Raw genomic sequence first — 15,552 nt, 5'->3', positions numbered from 1 at the left:
TTTACTTATACGAGAGGTCCACAAATGAGAGAACTGGTGTTTAAACAATTGTCTTATTTGGAAAGGTAAGCATGTAAAAATGTTCTCTGCAGCTAGATATCAGTGTCTGCAGTCCCAAATGATCCAATTTTCCGTCCCCGTTTTTCCGATTTATATGTTCTTAGTCTTATAGGAATAGCTGCCACCTGTGTTTATTGTAGAAGGTACATTCCAGATTGAAGTAGTGGGAGTCAAGATCCCATAAGTGGTCCCCTGAGAAAGGAGATGCAAGATGATTCCAAGGATAAGGTTTTCAGTCGTTCCCCATTTTCAAAGATTTATGTAGGTCTCTTTTTGGATCATTGCGGCTCCCTTAGAACAATTGAGACTGGTTCCAAAAACGGCGTAAAAGCTGTATTTAGACAACATCCTAATCTTTTTGAGGTCTGAGGTTTTATGCTTGCTTTGTGTCAAAGTGACATTTAAGAGGCTTTTACAAGATCCTTGTAAGTTACAGATTATAAAAGGTACAATTTGAATTTTTTTACTCGAATGACATTTACTTCTTTGATCTGGGCAGACTTTCACAAGAAAATGTTATCTCCCATCAAGGTCTTTCAAACACATTAAGAAAATGACTGGCAGATCTTGAGCTTAATAATTTGAGCACTCTCAGGGTGTTTGACTGTGACCTTTGTACCCCTTGTCACGGTCTTTTCTCAGTGATTTGTGTCCAGTGTCAGTTGAACCTTATGTGGATTGTTAACCTGGGCAGTCCAGCACATTGAGGATTACGGTTTTGCAGTGGGGGTGAAGACCAGCGACTGCTGCTGTTTTTGTGTGGACACGGGTCAGTGATCGGAGAACAGTGTTTTGAGGTTGTGGTGTGGAAATCAGCTTTAACTCCTGCCAGCATTTCACACTCCCTATGGTGTGTTTTGTGTTGGGCTGCAGGTCAGCGGTGGAGCTGTTTCATGCCATCGGGCTGTTTTCTTTACCCTCTTTGTTCGCGCCACACTCTTCTACAGGATAAACCAGACATGGCAGCTCAATTCTTTGTGGCTCTCCTCTCATCTAGAAAATAAAGTCACTGCTATTCATTGTGGTTGTTTCAGCAGCAGCAGTCCGATGAACACACACATCAGCATGAGAAGCAGTATGTGATGATCAACAGAGGTCCTTGTGCCTCAGTCATTTACTTATTAATTACTTGAGTGTTGAATGAATTTAATTACCACAACTGATTTATAAATATGCGAATTGTGATTGAAATATCAAAAATTCAGACAGTAAAACTATCCACATATTTGCAGCCCATCTCAAAGACTATAATAAATCTGGGGGTCGACTCCAGGATACCGTTTCAGTGTGACCTTTTTTGAGTGTCTCGGACAATAATTCAACATGACAGAAACAATCATTATTACGTGGCTGCTGAGCTCATCCTTTGCTTGGAGTGTAAGGGGCTTCCATACCCCATACTGTTTTCTGTTTGAGGACATTTTAGGTTGATTTAATGCCTTTTTTCAGTAAAAATACTAACTGCTGCTCACCGCTTTTTAAAACAAGTAGTTGAGAGTCACCCAGTTAATACATTATCAAAATGCTCGACCCCATCCCTTGCTGTTACTTTACTTTAGTCCTCATATACAGACATAGATTTGGTGCTGTTTCTATCTCCACTGCCACCTCAGACATGACAAAACAATGACTTCCATTCCACCATAACTTATACGGAACAGTTAAGAGTCAGAATTGATAATTCACCAAAAGTAATGTCCAAAATGGCAGTTAAAGTATATTGTTAGCCTGAATGGAAAATAATCATTTCATTAATAAATGTATAATTGCACAATAGAATATAGTGGTATAAAAAATACAAATCCATTGAGTAATAGGCCTTATCATATTACAATTATAAGAAGAATTCCAAAGTGAAATCCGAATAAATAAAACAATAACTAATCAAAAGTCTCAAAGGATTTGAATGGCAAATAACTAACAGCAACGATTTTGGATACGCAGTGTTTGGTCAACAGATGTAAAAGTAGGAGAAAGCACTTTTTTCCTTTCAGCTTCAATGCAAGTGTTAACCTTAAACCATCGTAACATCTGGAAGGAATGCAGACACACCAAAATGGCTTTCCACAACAATGATGTCAGAGTATATACAAGAAATACATATTCTTGCACACTCTGTCAGTTTTATTAAGTGTGTTATCATTGCAAACAAACACACACACACACACACACACACACACACACACACACACACACACGAATGATTGTGGTCGAAAAGCTTTTCATGTGATGAACATCCTCATGACAGCATCGGCATGCCTTCAATGATACATTCTGCTTTTTTCCTTCGTTTCAATAGATTATCATTATCTTCACAGGCAGTGATGATGGATTTGTAACAGTCTGACTGCTGAGATCCTGTAGCTCGGCTTCATTGTGCTTTTTCAAGTCAAAAGTAATGACGGCGACAAGTCCTCTGTAAGTGTAGCATGGCCAAAAATGAGAATTGAAAGAGGAAAGAAGTAATAGCAAGTGCTGCGATCCATACTGTTTAAAGTATGTGTTGCAATTACAAGGTTTGCTGAAAACAAAGTTCTATTTGTGAAGCTGTTATATGTGAAGTTTGTCTATGATAGAGTAAGGAAGATGTGTTTAGGAAGCATCTCCAACTCCAATCCACCTCTGTACACGTTGCATACATTATAGCTGTATACATTTCTTTAAAATGTCCATGTCCATTTTGTGCGGCACATTGCTGTGCACATGTGTTTAGACGTACTGAAGTATGCAGATGTGGGTCATTACATTGCTATAAAAGTTGAACATTGGTTTAAAATGATGGTTGTCGTGGCGACCTTTGTTTGACCTACATAGCTCTGTGCACGAGAGAAATGTGTCGTTTTAAAGGTTCTCAACAGGCAATTGTGTTTATTTTATTCTTTATATTGTTTAATATAAATATCTGATATACAGATGCAGTATATTCATTCTTGAAGCTGAAATCAAAACGTGCATGAATACAGTTTCCCCCCACTCAACAGAACCACATGCAGAAACATGACCATAAATTCATTCCATATGATCGTTTGATATACCTCACTTGAAAAATCTTTGCTGCCTTTCCTCTGAATTCTTTTCAGAAAATTAAGCAGTTGCAGGTTGCATGGTCAATTTGGAAAAAATAATACTTCATGTGCCATGTAAAAACATGGCACATGTTACGGCGTGAATGCCAACATGCTGGAAATTTATTTGCCATTAGAGATAGTATACTGTTTGTTTGAAGGTGTAGCTTCAAATTCATGTTAAAAGTTACAACAGAAAAAGAAATGTCACTTGAGTCAATAACAGGGCGACTGTGGCACAGTGGTATAGCGGGTCGTCCAATGATTCAAGATCGGCAGTTCGATTCCTGCTCCCGCCAAGTCATTTGTCTTTGTGTCCTTGGGCAAAATACTTTACCCTCCTTGCCTCCAGTGAGGCACTCGCTGGTGTGTGAATGTGTGTGATTGTTCCGGTGGTGGTCGGAGGGGCCATAGGCACAGATTGGCAGCCACGCCTCCGACAGTCTGCCCCAGGGCACCTGTGGCTATGTACGTAGTTTACCACCACCAATTATGAATGAGGTGTGAATGAATAATGGATCCAATGTAAGCAACTTTGAGTGTCCAGACAAGAAAGTGTTAAATAAATCTAATCTATTATTAACTTTTGTAGTAGCTATTCTGAAAACGTGCTGAAAAGCTTAACCAAAATGAAAATATGGCAACATGACAAACAAAATACCGTTTTAGTGTCACTGTGAGCATGCTAGCAACAGCAAAACGGCCTTACCGAGATTGAATATTTCAAGTGGAAAGCCATGCTGAGATGTACCCTACCACATCCCTGACTTATCAAAGCATTTTTATGTGACACTTTTATTCCATTCTCTTCGTTTCTCTTCAGTTTGTTCTTAATTTTCACAATGTGTCATGCTGTTTTAATTTCAGATTTTTTTCACAGTTTTTTTCCAAAAGTTCTAACCTGGAATTGGTTTTTACTTCAAGAGTGCATTCTTACAAAAAGTATTATTTTACTGTCACTGGCACATGGTGGAGGTGTTACCCCCAAAATTTACCCCAATGGGTGTGTTGCATAGGAAAATCATTGCAGCTGGACCCCCCTCATAGAGATGATCTCTTTATCCAGGGATTGTCCCAGAAGGGAGGATGCTGGTGCCAGGAAGCAAGGAAAGGAAAAAGGGAGGTTTGGTAGGAGGTTATACTAAGATAAATTAATATTTCAGGAGCCTCACAGGTCCAAAGCAAACTCCCACATCAGCCTGGGGCTTTGGGCTATACATGTAAATCCCACATGCCATCAGTATTCAATCAAATCCTGGTCAGAAGAAAGAAAAGCAGAGCACAAACAGCTGCTTAACTTTTAGCAATCTTAGGGTCGGAGCTTAAAGCTGTTTTTTCATCTAACCTGAGATAAGAACCTTTTTAAGCTCAAAGCATTCACATCCATTTTGTGTTCATTTGCCACTATTGTTATTGTCAATACTGATTGATTGACATTTTGCTTCACCAGAGAAGTAGTAGTAGTAACATAGAATTTGGGAATTGAGAAAGAGAACAGTTGACTTTGATGCCTTTTGACTCTATAAAACTATGGTGTAATTCTTCTGCTCTTTTAATCTTGAGGGACTCATGTTATTTAAAGCAACATTTTATGGGTCCCAGACAGGTTCACCCGATGCTGATTCAGCCTGACACCACCAGTTTCATCTTCCTGAATTTCATAACATATAGATTTTTCTAAATCTGGAGCCCGTTTCCATTCTTAACGTTTGTGTAGATGATGGTGGTTACAGCAAAAGGAGAGTGATGAGGCTTTGGAGCCATAAGCACATTCACAGTGTTTGTGTAATTACTCTCACTGCCAATGATGAAAAAAGAAGTTCAATGCTGAACATTTTTAAACTCTTCTGTTTGTCCTTCTATGTTTCAGGGGGCTGTTCATCACCATTCATGACCGTGGCCACATTTCAACGTTGCTCCAGAACTGGCCAGAGAAGGACATCAGGGTAAGTTCTGCAACTCAAAGTGGCTTGAAGCTCTAGTCATTTTAGTTTTATTGCATTACTACATCAATACAAAACCCTTAGGAACTAATTTGAAACTTTCTTATTACTTACCACCATAGATAGAGCATAATAAGCTGAAAAAAGGATAATATCCAAGATACTTCGATGATTGGTCCATTGGTCACAACTGAGTGAGTGAAAAAGACAGATTAGATGTACTGAATGTACTTGTCCACATGAATGCTCACATCAGATGTACCAAACCATCAGTAACACTTTAAGTATGCTATCAGCCCTGTTTCAGCAATGACCTTAAAATACAGAAGCCATATGTTTTAAAGTAACTATTTTGTATGCAAAAACTTATGTGTGCTTATGACCCATTTATTGTCTTAATATGAGTGAACTTTGAAGCTGAAAGCCACAGAGAGGAAATACAATTAATAATTTTGGTTATTGTCTAGAGCATGACCTTGTTTGTTCAGGCAGATGCATTCAGCAAACAAGATTGTTTTTGTATTTTATAGACACGGTATGGACACTGTTGTTGCAGAAAATGCTTTAAAGTATTTTCATGTGGTGAGAAATAGCAACACACTGAAACAGAAGCAACATCCAGAAAAAACACATGTTGCTACCATGGAGAAAAGATTATCTCCATGGAGTTATGCTCCCTAAAGACATTCTCTAAAGTGGTTTCACAACTTTACAATAAACAATCTTGAGTGAAAGCAGTCCATGGTAACAACATTCAGAGTGTGATATAAGCCTCAATGACATAAAGTTTTGTGCTGTTGAAGAGAGTGAGCTTCAGATTGTCTAGTTTGCAGACCACTACATGAATATGTGATTTATATGTGAAATATAGTTAATTATTACTACATTAGGTTGATATTTTATTCTAATAAATTGCTTTTGCAATTTACTCATAGTACTCATACAAAGTGGGTCATCTACCAGCAGCCAGTGCTTTGAATCCACTGATCTGTTTGGAGGTAGAAGAATTTTGGATTTACCTCTCTTGACCTGCTGTACTGGCGAATTTTCCAAAAACCTGAAATATTAATTTAATGTTATGTACAGAGCAACTATGTGCAAGTCAAGATCTAGTCAAACTAAAATGACGAAACCAGTCGGCATGCCTGGCATTTCAAATATACCTGCAGTCTCAGACACCTGTTCATGGCTGTCAACAGCAGGGCCTTTCGCTCGGCACTCACAAGACACCTCTCTTTGTCAGGGTGGTCTCATCACGAACAAAACTAACATGGCCTACTTTCAATATCTCCATGGAGACCTGAGATAGCCATCCGCTGATAAGCCTTTGCAGTTCCTCAATCACGTTAGGAATGAATAATGAAAGCACTGTGAACCACTTCGATTGTCTAGAAAAGCACTACATGAATCTAATCCATTATTATTATTGTTGTTGTTGTTGTTAGTGCTAGTTGATTAATTTTCAACCTGGAAATGTCAGGTTTAATTCTGTCAGATCATGGAGACTATAAAAAGAGTTGTGCCAGGATTTTCTGCTTCACTCGAGTGGTGGGGAAAAAAAGATTTAGAATTAGGAACATGTCAGCTGAGTCTCTTCTGATATTGATATTAAGTGCTGCACAACTGGTTTGTTCATTTATGTCAAATTACCCCAAAAAACTTATTTTATGAGTGAGAGGAACATCCATTTGTACATCCAGGAAGATGTACAAAGACCTAACTTAGGAAAAAGAAAAAGAAGTGTTTCTCAGTGGCAGTGTAGACTTGTTTTGGATAGTAATATCTTAGATCACAAGAAATTGAAGCAGAGCTACTGTTATGTTTATTTTTTCCTATTTCTCATCCTAATGAGATTATGGTGCCATTTATTGATTTGGTGATTTTGGGTCATGGCTGACTGTTATTTTGATTAACAGGCTGTTTGTGTGACGGATGGAGAGAGGATCCTGGGGCTGGGAGATCTGGGTTGTGATGGTATGGGCATCCCAGTAGGCAAGCTGGCCCTCTACACAGCCTGTGGAGGTATGCCACCTCACCAGTGCCTGCCTGTCATGTTGGATGTGGGCACAGATAATGAGGTAAGAGCTCAGGTGTAAACCCACAAGTAACTTGCTTTTATAGTGGCAAGTAGAATTTGATCAAAACTAGTTGAGTATAGAAATTTTATGCATGTCACATTTTTTGAAAAATTATTCTTCACCACTAAAAGTCGATAAAATTAGCTGTGGAATGTAGGATAAGAAGCCTGAGAGACTACAGTCAGACTGATGACTCTGTAAGGCCTACTTTAAGAGGTCACACGTTTAGGTTATATAAAATCTTTAGTTATGCGCGATCTAAAACATATTTAAAACACACACACACACCCACACAAACATCAACAGAATATCAACAACACCCCAATACAGTCAGATTGCTCCAGCATGTTAACATGCAAATATTTAAGAGGTAATACAAACACAAAGTATATATTAAACAAACAAGATAAGTTCATAAATGAGCATTCACCCCATTTCCAGATGATATGCTTTGCAAAGACAACAAACCTTCAGCTGCATCTGTTGAGATTTTTTCCTGAAGTTATTTTTCTGCCTGTTTTTTTCTTTGTTTATTGGAGGATAAAGATCATCCAAGAGAGAAAAGGAAATGTGTGGGAGTGGGAGATGCCAAGCGGCAAAGGGCTACAGATAAAAGCAAAGAGGTGCTGTCTGTTATAGGACCAAAGCCTTGTTAGCTGAATTAGCTATGGTATCAATATTTGAACTTTGAAGCATTGAATTGTGGCATTCAGAGCAGCTCTGGCTGGTAGAGTGACTGTCAAAATATCTGTGTTTGGAAATTACATGATTATTTTCCCAGGTAGCAACCAAGAGTGTTTTGACTTTCTGCTCACTCAACATGTCATGAGTACTTTAGTCACTCTGCCAGTAGGGAAATACCCCCTGTCTACTTTAACTAGGCAGGCCATGATTCAGAAATCAGCCAACAAAAAGAAACTAATCTCACACTTCACAACCAGGAATCACCTTTAGCATCAGTGAGGTGAGCAGCTAAATGGAGCGATGTCGATGTCATTTGGGAAAGCACCTCTTCCCCCTGCCAGCTGGTGAGCACAGCAGCCCACAGAGCTGGAGCGGCACACCTACTGTATGGTCCCAGTTCTCTTTAGTGCCTCCAGAAGATGATTCAAACTCTGGGCAAGGCAGCACGTGTGTCTGTAGCCTTAAACAGACTAAAATTAGTTTGTGTGCACTTCTGTGTTTATTCAACTTTTGTACTCGGCCAAGGGCGTGACAACCTCAGATGCCTGATACATCTGAGCTCAGCATGTTAGGAGCTGTTCTTCAGTTTCCAAAAGTCTTCCCATGACTCAGTCCCATAGAGTTAAGTTCAGTCTAATCACGTCTCCCAGGGAATAAGAATGAATTCTGCAGCTGTAGGTGAGATTGCAAATAAAATGGAATAATAATAATTGCAAGTAGGACACAGACAGTTAACACTAGACATAGACCAAGTATCAGACAGACAAACAAACTGATTCATACAGATATATTGATTCCATGGTGGTCATTGCATCATTCTTGTCTTGAGGTTCTACAGTAGCTATTCTTACACAGCAATAGTGCTGCACCGGCACAACCCACCACAATCCTTCTTTGTGCCATCTTTGTTTATTTATAGAGCAGCAGCCAAATGTCTCATTTGGAGAGCATGACAGTCTTGCACAACCAAAGGAGGCATGTCCTTTAACACAGCAGCTTCTGGAGTTATATACAGTATGTGTCGATTCAGCACTTTGTGAATAAACAAATGACATGGCAGCAACATTGGTCACTTGCCTGTGTTGCATTGTGGTTGATCTCAGCTCAGTTAAGAGTAAGGTTAGGCAGCCTTGACCTTACTTTCAACCTCAACAACTCCCTCCTATTCTAAAAAAGTTGATTCATCACTGCTGTAACCTACACTGCCTTCCCAAAGGTGCATCTCCAATAACCCTGCATTCTTACCTGTACAACATTTACACAGAATGGGGAGGTGCTGTGAAATTTACAACAATCCAGCCTGTGACAGGCCATGTCAAAGGCTCATAACAGTCCCTACCTAATATATAAACTGTAAAAATTCTCCTGGTCAGGGATAAATTCCTTTATGTCATTACAACAGAGACACATTTCATCTTCGCAGAAATTTCTTTGTAATGTTAGTCCACTTCGTGCAAGTGAACTTGGTAAAGATATTGTTTTCTCTCAAGTCTACTTGAGCTCTTTATCTTGATAGGCTGTAGTTTCTGCTTTAGCTCTTCCTTTTGGCCTCTTCCTGCACGAGCTTTGCTGTACTTTCTAATGTTCCACACTGAGTACAGTATAATGCTCTACTCTGGTTTTGATTCTGGCTTATAGTGATACAATCTGCGGAGTACATTCTTGGATGCACTGCCACTGTTTTTATATGTTATGGGCATAATAATACTCATTCATAAATATATTAAGCTGTGTCATTGTCTTTTAATCATATATCAATTTGCCAGAGAGAAAAGAAAAGAAACACATATGTGTGTTGGCATGGATACAGATCTCAATGAATGACCAGTGTGCTGTGAATGGGGTAGTATTGTTGGAAGATAAACAAGTCAAACATTTGTTATTTTAAAAATGGTACCATATGCAGGTCTTTGATTCCTTTTCCGAGGTTGGATGAGAGAGTTGACACCACTCCCATGTCTATGCAATTAGTCTTGGAGATTAATCTGTCCAAAGCTCATAATTATTGTTCACATCACCTGTGAAGCTCAGTAATTTTCTCATTTTTATGCATTTGTTTAATCCATGTATAAATAGAAATTTAAAAATTACATGGTTTTACAGGAGTGTGCATGCTCCCAGGCTCACAAGCTAATTCTTACAACTCCTTCCATAGCCGGAAGCTATGTTTGTTGCAGTTCTTTGGCCTGGAGACTAACTGTATATTTCTATCTTCTCTCTTCTATATTGGAAAAAAAGGCAGGATATGATTATTTTCCAATTGTTTTAGGTACATGCAGCTGTTGCTTTGGTAAAAATACAGGAGTACAGGAACATTCGCAAACACACATTGTATTTCTGCCTATACAGGTTTAAAAAAGTAGCTCAGCAACAGCCAACTTCACCAGTTTTCTATTACTCTAAAGAGATGACAGATTAAATACATTGTAATGGAATGAATTGGCCCTCTGTGACTGTTCCTTCATGTGTGTAATATGTGGTTTTTCTGGACTGATTTCAACTACAAGCAGACTAGCCTGCTCCCCCTTGTTACCCACATTCACTCTGTAGCCCAGACTCTGAAGGCATGAAGGGGGCAAATTGAGGTAGAAGGTTATGAGGTAGTGGTAGCTTTCGCTAATTACTAAAATAACTGTTATTATGGGATTGTATTTGTCCTTGAGTGCATATAGGAGGGAAAGAGAGGCAAGGAGGCAGACATCCAAACAATGAAGCAGTCAGACCCCCTGGCCCCCTTTCTTTCAACAATAGTTTAAAAAGTTGAAATAGCACTTAATAGTTTTCTTGCAACCAGTTAGATGAGAAGATTGGTACTACAATCATGTCTTTAAGGAAAATATGCATCTATAGCCATTAAGTGATTAGATGGCAAAATACTGGAAATACTGGAAGCAGAAGGCTGATCTCTGTCCAAAGGTAACAAAATATGACTCTAACTGTCTAATCAGCACATTTAAATTTATTTGTCTTCCCCCATATTTAAGTACTGAAGAGATAAAGTTAATGCATGGCAGCACAGTTGTGCAATGGGTAGCACTGTTACCTCACAACAGAGAAGCTTCTGGGTTTGGTTCCTTTCTGTCCAGAGTTTACATGTTCTCATATCTGAGTGGGTTCTCTTTGTGTTCTCCAGCTTCATCCAAAAACAGGCAGTTTAGATGAACTGGTCACTCCAATTTGTATTCATATGTCAGCAAACTTTAATATTTAGAATTTTCTTGAAAAAAATGTACTGTTCTACTGTCACAAAAGGAACATAGAATGTCATACATCATATGTCATACTGATGAGTAATATCACTAAATGACAGAACATGTTTAACATGAGTCAGACAGAATATATCTAATCTTCATATGATTTGTGTTATCTTAGAAAAACATTAATAAAAGGAATGGTATGTGTATATCTTGTGCCTATTTGCTAAGCAAACTAGTTCCTGTGTAAGCAGTAGCTACATTTTAAATATAATAATAGAGACAGCATGGTATTAACCTTCATGAACCCTTGCCAATAACATGTTTATTTTCCAAAAAATGAGAACTACTCCTTTAATCTTCTGTCTGTTTTTCTACTATTGGTATTTTCCTGCAGAGGAATGCTGTGGCTCTGTGACAGTGTGTGAGAACCAGCAATAGACTCCTGGATCCCTCTCCTCTATTCAGCTCATACAGAACACACAAAGTCATAGAAAGTTCTCTTCAGGGAAAGTTGTTTCTGTATTATCCCCTTCTCTCCCGACACTGATCAAGTATCCCCCCGACCACCTGAAATAACCTCAGCTCACACACTCAAATGAAACTCAGTGATGTCATCCTGGACAATATGCTGTTTGTATGCCTGCACAGGATAGGCCTTCACGTATCCAGCAGTGTCTTTATCTTGAAAGGCTCAGACTTCTTGAACTCTGGCATTGTCCCACCAGTAACTTCATCTTTCATAACATATTTACCTCTGAAAATAAGATGTTAAACTATTTCCTCATCAAAGGCTCTGGACTAAAAATCAGTGAGATATAACATAAACCAACAGTCATCGATTTGGAGTCAGTTCCAAGAGTGAAAATACAGCTACCTGTTTCTAGCACGCATGGGCTGTAAAGTTTTAATGGACTTCTGAGAGAAAATGGACTATTCAGCACAAAGTACTGTTTAGCCAATCAACAGGAGATTATCTGGGTCAGAAAGATGAACAATTCAACATTTCAGGACAGTGACTACAAGGTCAGACCACTTGAAACTCATCCAGGACTGTCCCAGAAACTGATAAAGCAGCTTGTTTATTTATCTATAAATGGGGTTTTGTCAAAGTTTGCATCTCAATAAGTAAAGGAAAACCACACCGTCATGCACAGTGACTCATCAGAAAGAACATTAATGGAACTGCAGAGGTTAAAAAAAACAACTAAAACAACTATTTTTGTCTTTCTTCTTGCATGCTCTTGCATCATTTTTCGAAATTGCCACCTAAAGCTCACACTGACATCAACCCACTTCACCATGGGATCACACGAAAATGTTTTTCTTTTATGGTTAAAGTTGAACTTTTGCCTGTTACTCCCTGAAGCTTGCCAGGAAATGAGTAGTCAATTTCAAATAAATATTGCCATAAATAAATCTTTTGAGCTTTCCTTGGACTTGGTAACTCCTGACCCTACCATGGAAAGGTGACCATAACTTTCTCTCAACTTCCTTCTTCTTGGTGGCACCCTCTAATTACGCATGTCCAGTAAAGTGAAAGTCACGGCACCAACATGACTCATTTGTGGCTCCCCAGAGCTTTTTTTGCTGATTTTTTTCAAATTTAATCAATCCATAAAAACACAAGCAAAAGATGAGCGATGAGATGAGAGACTACTCACAGATTATTTATTTATGTATTGAACATTTTTTTAATATCTGTGATGTTATACCTCCTTTTCTGAAGAGCCATTTTGAAGCTCAGTGGTCCAAAACATGAAATCCATTGAACCCATAGCTACCCCAAAAATGTGTGAAATTTTTGAGCAGGAACTAATAAAGCAATCAGTGCCCTTAACTGAACAGAGGAGTATAATATCTGTACATTAATTTCAAGAAACATTTTCTAAAAAGTGTCACAAACACGGCTTAGAGGTCAAATTCAATGACAGAAAGTAGTTGAGGTGATGCCTTGCCAGAGACTATTTGTCACTGAAAAAGGCCACGCCGTTAATTAAGCACAATTATTTATTATAATTTAAATAAGTGAGTATTTTTGTGCTTTCTCTCTGCAGTAGAGCTGGGTAAATCTGTGGGTAGTCTGTGTTTTACATCTTTTACTGGGTAAAACATCAGACAAGTGCAGCATGTCAACATTCTGATGAGGAATGTGCTGATAAAACAAAGGAAACTCTGCAAGTGATCTATTTTGCTAAGTGACACTTTCACCCAATTTATCATAGTCCACCACTCTCTGTTTTATCTCACACATGACTTTCCACCAGCTTCTGTCCTTAATTTCCTCTTTTCTGCTGGATCCCTCTCATCTTTCCAAATAGTAAGGTGCAATGATTCACTGTTTCCGCTTTTCTATATGGGTATTTAAAATGACAATGTTGCCCTCTTGCCCCCATTGTCACATATTCACTTTATCACCTCAATCAGATGCTTGAATAAAGTCAAAAGAGGAAAAGGCATACTTTAGTTATGCCACACAGGAAATACAGGAAATATAGGAATAATGTACCCTTATCTTGAACCATGTGAAAATGATTGATATTACAGATAAAATGACAACATTTTCTACAGGTTTCAGATTTGCTGTACATTTATCTTTAGATTATGTGTGAAGTGACAGGAGGTGTTTCTCTGGTCTGTAGGATCACACACATGGTTCACATTACAGCGCAGATCTAAGGTCTGCAGAGACCCAGGTGTGTTTATGTGTGAGAATATATCCACACATTGCAGATGTCGCTCCTTTTTCTTTAATTTTCCATCCAGCCAAGACTGGTGAGAAATCCACACAGACTTCACATTCCTGTGTTGCTCCTGGTAAAGGGAGTTTTATCTTCATGCTCACACATGTTTTTATTTTTATTTAGACAATGAAATATGATGATCAGGGCCACATGGACATCGATACTGAACACAGACAGACACTCACACACATGCAGAAAGACAGACAGAAAGACAGACAGGTAGACAGATGTCATAAAGGTTTACATAATGTTACATAATGAAGACCACCTGTGCACATGTAAGAATGCGTTATTGTACTTGTGTGAAGATACTACTGTATCTCTATGGCTAGATTAGCTGTTTGCTAGCATAACATACCTGAATCACTATTGAGTCACTACTTGTGTTGCACTATAGCTTATCAAAGGTCAAGAAGAAATAATGCATGGAATAAAACAGACAGTATCTCTGTTTCCACTGTAACATTGACCATTTAAGAATTTTAAAATGGTGCGATGGTAACTTAGCAGAGTAGATGATTGATAATGGATGGAGTTTCAAACTTCAGCAGAGTTCTTAGTACAGCTTTAAGTACAAAAACATTTGGCTGATTGGATATTTAAAATTTAGTTACATCTTATTTCTTCTTCATTTCATATTTTGTCGTCTGTCTTCATGTGTTTTTGCAGAAGCTGCTGCAGGACCCTTTATACATCGGCCTGAAACGTAGGAGAGAACGAGGTCAGGCTTACGATGACCTCCTGGATGAATTTATGAAGGCTGTCTCAGACAGGTATGACATTATTGGCCTTCGAATTATCATTTGCCCATTCCTGCCATGCCGTCTGCGGTTGTCATTTCAATACCGACAGTAAATGGCTCTGTTACAAATATGTTAAGCAGTTTGCCATAGCCAGTGCCTGCCGTGTGATGGAGCCAACTATTGTGGAAATCCAGAGTCAGGAACTTCAGATGAATCAGTTTTACCCTGTTTGAACTAAGTCTTAGCTATGAAATGGCTTTTCCTGGTTAAATGACAATGTGAGCTTATTGAAAAGTGATCAGAGAACCTAGGTAATCATCAGTGTCATCGAGTTTCAACAATCGCACGGCCACTCAGATATTCTGATGACTATACTGTGTGCAGCTGGACTAACACTTATTTTCGCACTAATGTGAATGATTTATTTAGAAACTGAAGCGCAATGACATGACACTCTCATTAGTTCACAGAAAGTCGTCATGAATCAGAGATGAAAGGAGAGCTAATATGTTGTAAACAGGAAATGTAGAAATATAATATTTGATGCTTAGGGAATGTGATTGAGCTTGTAAACAGACGCTCAGAGGAATAATGAGAGTCCTCTGGTTTGTAGACGAGTCTGTGTTGACCCCTATGATCTCTGTCCAGGAAACATATCAGACCATATGAAGGCTATGATGAGTACAGAAGATGCATTATTCGGACTGCTGATATCATGACGCAATGCTAAACCCTGATTTTATTCAGCAGGGCTTCACAGTGAATGTTTAGCTTCAAGGCATTGAAGCACATCGTATTCCACATTCACTCATTTTGTTTTCATACACTGATCTTATCATTTCCCTCCTCACTAAGCTGAAGTTAACTGCCTGCTTCCCTTTGGGGCTTTACCTCATCTGTTTATTGCAACCTCTTCCTTAGTGGGACTTCTGGATATCTTCTACTGGCATGCATGCAAGTCAGGTCCACATATCTCTATCTTACCGTGTGCCATGGAGCCATCACAGCCACACACACATGGGCCTGGTTAGGAGTCATCCT

At 38.8% G+C, this 15,552-nt stretch overlaps 1 protein-coding gene across 1 annotated transcript in view; it reads left to right on the top strand.

The window, feature by feature from the left end:
* The window catches only part of me1 (malic enzyme 1, NADP(+)-dependent, cytosolic), a 107,785-nt gene that overhangs the window by 81,521 nt on the left and 10,712 nt on the right, over positions 1-15,552 (top strand). Inside the window, exons 4-6 of the mRNA XM_068324628.1 lie at positions 4,996-5,071; positions 6,985-7,146; positions 14,438-14,541. Coding sequence (XP_068180729.1) covers positions 4,996-5,071; positions 6,985-7,146; positions 14,438-14,541 — 342 coding nt within the window. The remainder of the gene's footprint in view (positions 1-4,995; positions 5,072-6,984; positions 7,147-14,437; positions 14,542-15,552) is intronic.

This window comes from Antennarius striatus, chromosome 9, assembly GCF_040054535.1.
Source record: "Antennarius striatus isolate MH-2024 chromosome 9, ASM4005453v1, whole genome shotgun sequence".
NCBI classification, from domain to species: domain Eukaryota; kingdom Metazoa; phylum Chordata; class Actinopteri; order Lophiiformes; family Antennariidae; genus Antennarius; species Antennarius striatus.
Note: the sequence above shows the minus strand (reverse complement) of the source record. Positions and strands in the feature narration are given on the sequence as shown.